The sequence below is a fragment of the Vigna unguiculata genome, chromosome 4, assembly GCF_037176805.1.
Source record: "Vigna unguiculata cultivar grain cowpea cultivar isolate G323 ecotype 2 chromosome 4, ASM3717680v1, whole genome shotgun sequence".
NCBI classification, from domain to species: Eukaryota; Viridiplantae; Streptophyta; class Magnoliopsida; order Fabales; family Fabaceae; genus Vigna; species Vigna unguiculata.
In genome coordinates this window covers 3,572,034-3,578,725 of record NC_140795.1, presented here as the reverse complement: position 1 = coordinate 3,578,725, position 6,692 = coordinate 3,572,034, and the positions used below count along the sequence as shown (strand labels likewise).

Sequence of the window (6,692 nt, the reverse complement as noted above, 5' to 3'; positions counted from 1 at the left end):
GCCATATCCTTTAATTAGGGTTCAAATCGTGAACCCATTTCACTCTTCTTCTTCCCCGCACCTGCAACTTCCATTCTCTCTTTTCTCTCTCTCTCTCTCTCTGAAACTAGCATCCACCATAGTGCCACCATTCTACTCCGATGAACACGACCACTACTTCGACGAGCCTCTGCGGCACCTTCTTCCCCACTTCCAGCCACCATCGTGTCGCCATTTCTCACAAGGGGTAAGTTGAAAATTCGTTCCCCTTTTTATTCGTTTTGAAAACGCGTTCCACTTTTCTATTTCTTCCATCACTAATTGCCAGCTCCTACACGTCGTCATTTTGGGTCGGACCTTGATCAGACCGACGCACGTCACTTTAGGGGAGGTTGGTTCCATGATTTTCGAGCCCATTGACTTGGTTTTGGTCCATAAAAAAGGACTGGCTTGGTCTTCGAGACCGCCTTTATTAAAGGATTTCTTACGGTAGTGGTGGCTGTTATGGTGGCGTTATGGTAGCAAAAAGAGGCGGTATATGGCCTCGGTTCTCTGCAAAACTGAGGCAAAAATGGGGTTTTCTGCCTCGGGTAACACCCAAGGCCAAAAGGTTATCCTTTTTTGCCTCGGCCTTATATGCCTCGGTTCTAGAACCAGGGTAGAATAGTAAAAATAACCGATGTCAAATACCATTTCTGCACTGTTTTTAATATAAAAAAAAATTTGAAAGTTTAGATTTGAAGTGACCAAAGTTTTAATATATTCATTATTAGGATAAAAACATCATATTTTATAAAATATGATATTTTTTAATTTGTCGCATTGCAAGAAGTGATTGTTTTAAACTATCGTCATATTAAAATTGTTATTATATCATAATTTTTGTTGTGAAATAATTGTGAAAATTTTGGGTTTTGAAAATAATAAGATACAACACAGTGATATCAGTATATTGAAAAATGTACAATCATTCTTTAAAACATCATAAATATATGATTATTATTGTATAAATCCAAATCAAAACCATATGTATTAAAATTGTCTATATAAAAAATTTATAAATTATTAGTATAATAAAAGTATTACTGTTTTATATATTAGATTTTTCATTGATAAGTGTTAGTAAAGTATCTTCAAGTATTATACACGGATATGACGGACACAAATACGTGTCGGACATGATAAGTAACACAAATTGAATTTGTATTCATGTACACCTAGCAATCCAAAGTTGATGAGTTACGTTTTAGTTTTCTTCAAACCACTTAGAATAACACTTTTCTTATATTCTATAACATATCTCAACAGAAAATATGGAAGTAAAACGAATGCCAGAGGTGATACTAAACTGGGGGAAAAAGATGGCAGTGCATGAATTCCTCTTCCACAGTTGCTTCTCTTGTTGCATGTTACGTAAATTTCTCTGACACTGTTTAGGAAGCTAGGTTTCCTAAACCCTAAAACAAAGACACATTATATATGTATTATTTTTCTATGACTGATGCAAAAGGAACATCTTTGGAAGAAGTTTTAGATTGGGTTACCACCCTAATCCATTCATATACCAATTTTATAATAATTATATAACAAATTATATCTATCAAATTTTCAATTGCTTGATAATATAAGAATATTGCCTTAAAAATGTATAAGCATCAAACTATTATTTAAGAAAAAAAAGACCTTGTTTATTTGAAAGGAAACATCTTAGAAAAAGCAAAACAATGTTTTCCACATGAAACAGTGGATGAGAAAGCAGAAACAGCATTGATGAGATTGAAGTGCACTCATTCCCAAAGATCTTCGAAAGTTTTGAAATGGCTAAACTCAGTGACAAAACGTTCACCATTGAAACCCCTGTGCTGTGGAATTTGTTTAATCTTCTCTGAATCACTCTCACTCAGCTCCCAGTCGAAAATCTGAAGATTTTTCCTCATTCTCTCACTGTTGAAGCTCTTCACTATTGGAGTTGCACCTTCCTCTATTATCCACCTCAGTGCAACCTGCAATTGCACACACTAACCACTAAGTTTCACATCACATAATCCATGTATATATTGTTTATCATCTTTTACGTTTAACTCACCTGTGCCACACTCTTGCCTGATTTCAATGCAATGTCCTTCAGAATAGGACTGTCCATAACAGCAAGGGAACCCCACACAGCTCCATTGGCTCCCAGAGGGGACCATGCAGTCACATGAATTCCTCTCTCTTTGCAGAATTTTCTCAGATTTTCCTGTTTCCATGCTGCGTTCATCTCCACCTGCACAGGATGCATTTTACAAACACACAGAATTTCATACATAAACTAGTTTTTAATCATGGGATTCAAATGAAAGGACTAGGAACAAAATAAATTGTGTGAAGGTTTCATTTATGCAGTTCATCAATGTTGATAGTAACATGAGAGTACCTGAACAAGAGCAGGAGGAATAACAGCATTCTCAAGAATTTGAGAAATCTTTTTCACCCCAAAATTGCTTAGACCAATGGATTTGGCCAAACCTAATTTAGAGCATTGTTCCATGTCTTCCCATGTTCCTTTCATGTCCAAAGGAAGAATGTCGCCTTTGGCGTAATTGATTCCCTTACTTCCTTGCCTCAGCCTCACTGGAAAATGGATCAGGTAAAGATCCACATACTCTAGGCCCAGTGTCCTACCAAAATGCAACATTCAAATCATTAACAATGAACACATACAATGAAATAGTGACAATTGTGCATATCAGCCAACAACACATACAATGAACAAAACATAGAGAATTTCAAAAATCAAAATTTAACAATGAAACAAAAGGGTAACAAAATTACTGTAATGAACTCTTGAGTGCTGGAAGAACAAGACCAGGATGAGCCTCCGTGCACCAGAGTTTGGTGGTGATAAATAGCTCACTACGATTTTTAATGAGACCTTGATCCAGTGCTTGTGCTATTGCTTCACCAAGAGGTCCCTCAGAACCATAATAAGCTGCAGTGTCAAAGTGTCTGTAGCCAACTTTTATGGCTTCAATGAATGCAGGAATGAGCACATCTGGTGGTGGTAAGGGCACTGTTCCTGTGCCAAAACCTAAATTGGGAATCTTATGCCCTGAGTTTAGCACCACTTCTGGGATTGTCTTTGCCTCCATTGTTACTGTGAAATGGAATCAAAGAAAACAGTTTCAGAAGATTAAAACAGGTTTAAAGTGATCAAATCATAGGAAGAATATATGTTTCTATTATTCTTGGCTAATACAGGATATCATTGAAACTGTGAAACAATGTTACCTTAATGAAACTGAATTAAACCCGATCTGTTCCAAGAACAGAAGATAACACAAAGAAATGGGTGACAGAACTGATATATATATCAGCACTGATCCATCGAACATTATATAGTTGAACAAAGGCAGAAAAGAAATCATTAAAAGTAATTAATTTAAAGATAAAATCATTAATTATTATATTAATTAACTTACACATCATTTATAAAATTAAAAGTTATTAATACATATGATAGTCTTTATTATTAATAAATATTTACAATTAATTTGTTAATTAAAGTTTAAATTAATCTCTAATATCGATTACTATTAAATTTTAAATTAATTTTCTTTCGGTAAATATTAAACCAAAATTCATTAATTAATTAATCACACATTTTTAAACATTTAAACAAAGTTTTAAAACTCTAATATAAACGGATGACATTTATTGCTTTTAAAGAATTGCTAATATAAAATCAATGAAACAATTACTTTCCATGAAGCGTTACAATCTGTATTTATTAATACTTCAATTATTTTTGTAGCTATCTCAGTTTTGAAAAATAAAATTGTTCTTTTCTATTATACCTTTAATCTTTATAATATTTTCAAAATAATTTTTACATGTATTTATTACGTCAAATATATAGAAAGTTAAGTAAATGAAATTGTGTCTAATTACTTTATTTGTTTCAATAAAATTTATTGTATTTTGAATTTATTTAAAATAAACTTGAAAATAGATGTAAAAGTAAAATGAGAGAGTATATATTTTATGTATGTAATAAATAACATTTATATCAAAATACATATAATGAGTTAAATTAGAAGAATTGATGATTTATTAATTATACATTAATGTTACATTTTTTTTATGGAAACAAATATGATCTTAATTTTATTTTTGTATGTTCCATGTAATTTAAGTCTTAAGACATTTTTGCAATTTTTATTAATGAGGGTCTAAAACTCTTTTATTTTTCATTAATATTTTATTTGATAATAAAATATATATTTCAAAATAAAAAAAATGTGTATATATATATATATATATATATATATATATTAGTAACTCAGTATTTTATGATATTGATCAGTTGATAAAGAATTTAATGATATTTTGAAAGTATTAACTTAAATTTTCGCATGAAGGATTCTAAATACATATTTATATAATTATGTTTCTTTATGTTTTATCATGCTTAAAGTAAGGTAATTTTAGTGAAGTAGAGTATTTCAAGTCTTATTATATCATACAGCCAAAAGAATAAAATTTATAATAATTATTATCTTTTTAATATCTCTAGAGGTAAGAAAAAACAGGTACATTTAATTTAGAAAACATTATATTTATTAAATTTGATAAATATATTATATTTATTAAATGTTAAACATAATACTATTCTACATTTTTAACATGTTTTTTTTTAAATAAGTTCAAATTTAATATTTATATTAATTTTAATATTATATATTTTGAAATAAAATAACGTTTCTTCTAAAATTTAAATTTAAATAAAACGTTAATGGGGCCACAATACTTTCACATTATGAAGCATAATTGGACTCTCCTCCACATTATAAAGTTCTAAGTAAAGTAAAATAGAAACATGTATCTAAATGGATGAACTTCCCTTATATTGATATAAATAACATTTGATCATATTATCAATATTAATTACATCATTAACAATAATATAAATTCTTTAACGGTAGTAAATAATAGAATTTAATATAGGGGAACGTTAACAGGTACTGTTTAATTATAATTAATGATTTTTTGTTTCATTACATTTTTTAAAATATAAAATAATTAACTCTATTAATTGAAATAGGATATTGCTAACCTACCCATAATATTAGACGATCTCATCTATAATTTCTTTGATACACAAAAAAAAAACATTAAAAAATAATAAAATAATTTTAACATAGTTGTAACATTAAAATAATTTAAATAATAAAATTTAATGTCATCAAAAGTTTAGCTTTCTATTCTATTTTCAATACACAATAAAATTATTTAATGATTTTTATATTATTTATGCATTAGTAATTTTCATTACAAAAATTATTATATAGTTATACATTTAATTTAAATATTATTGTATTATATTCTCTTAAACCACATCGGTGTTATAATATTCACATTTGTAATATAATTTTATTTAACTGCACTACAACTAGTTAACCTTATATTATTATTTAATTATTTTAACTTTTATTTCAATATATTAAATAAGATCAAATAAATTATCAATTACTATAATATTTATGAAAATTTTTGTTTTCTAAATAAATAAAAATTACATTAATAATCATTAGAATCAAAATTCATTTAATAACATACTTAACAATGAATTTTATGTTTATTAATAATACCTTAACCAGTGTCCTAACCTAAAGACACAGGTTGATTAAAGAATAACTAATAATGCCTATTGATTTTATTAATCTTCAAATTTTAAAATTTATAAAGACAAAAATATTTTTTGAAAATTTTAAGTAATAACTCTATAATATAAAACAAATATTTTTAAAATTTCTAAGAGCTCTATTAAAAAATAATAAAAAATACATATATGACATATTACTAGTTTTATGCATTTATAATTAATTATTTCAGATATTGAAATATTGTCTATTTATTCTTTAATACAAGTGATTTTGTTAAGTTACGAGAAATGTTGTTAAAAAGGTTATTGAGAAGTAAGAGAAAAGAGAAAAGAAACTCAATGAAGACTCAATACTTTAATTTTTTGTTTTAAACTTTTTAGATGTTTAACATTATTTTTTATTAGTTTTTGTGTTAATTTAAATTTGTTTATGTTTAATTATATTTTAATTTTTAACAACATTAAAAAATAGTTATTTTATTATTTAATTGTTTTTTTAATTTTGATGGGTGAGCATTAAATAAAATATTAAACACAATTGTATAATATTGGACATTCTTGTCCTTTAAATAAAATAAATTTGCCTTAATGATTATTAGATCAGATTTCATTTAATATCACACTTAATTATACACATTTGTAAATTCAATATGATTAATTATCCTTAACCAATGTCTTAATAATATAAATCCATAAATCTATGATCATGTTTAAGGTATAAAGAATGATCCTTAATTACAATACATTTATATTGAAATCTGAAATAATTAACTCTGATAAACATAGTATAATTCATATAATAGATTATGTAAAAAAAAAATCGTTTTTGTCTTTTATATTTACTATCTATTCTAAACCCAAAACAAACACTTTTCTTTTTGTTTATTGCCTTTTATGTTTATACGAGATTTCTTTACATTTAATTATATTTAATTTTTAACAACATTTAAATGAAAGAAAACAGTGATAATAAGATTAAAATTATTTTTTTTATTTAATCATTTTTTAAATTTATTTTATGGTGTGGATATATAGGGATACCATATGAACCCGTTCCTTTGGCCCGAAC

At 27.0% G+C, this 6,692-nt stretch overlaps 1 protein-coding gene across 1 annotated transcript; it reads right to left on the bottom strand.

Moving 5' to 3' along the window:
- Window positions 1–1,628: 1,628 nt before the first annotated feature.
- Window positions 1,629–3,339, bottom strand: LOC114181939 (methylecgonone reductase-like). The gene is made up of 5 exons (XM_028068624.2): window positions 3,250–3,339; window positions 2,794–3,115; window positions 2,396–2,639; window positions 2,066–2,245; window positions 1,629–1,982 (listed from the first exon to the last, which is right to left on the bottom strand). Exons 2-5 carry the CDS (start codon window positions 3,108–3,110, stop codon window positions 1,767–1,769), a joined length of 957 nt encoding a protein of 318 aa, XP_027924425.1. The 5' UTR covers window positions 3,111–3,115; window positions 3,250–3,339; the 3' UTR covers window positions 1,629–1,766.
- Window positions 3,340–6,692: the final 3,353 nt, after the last annotated feature.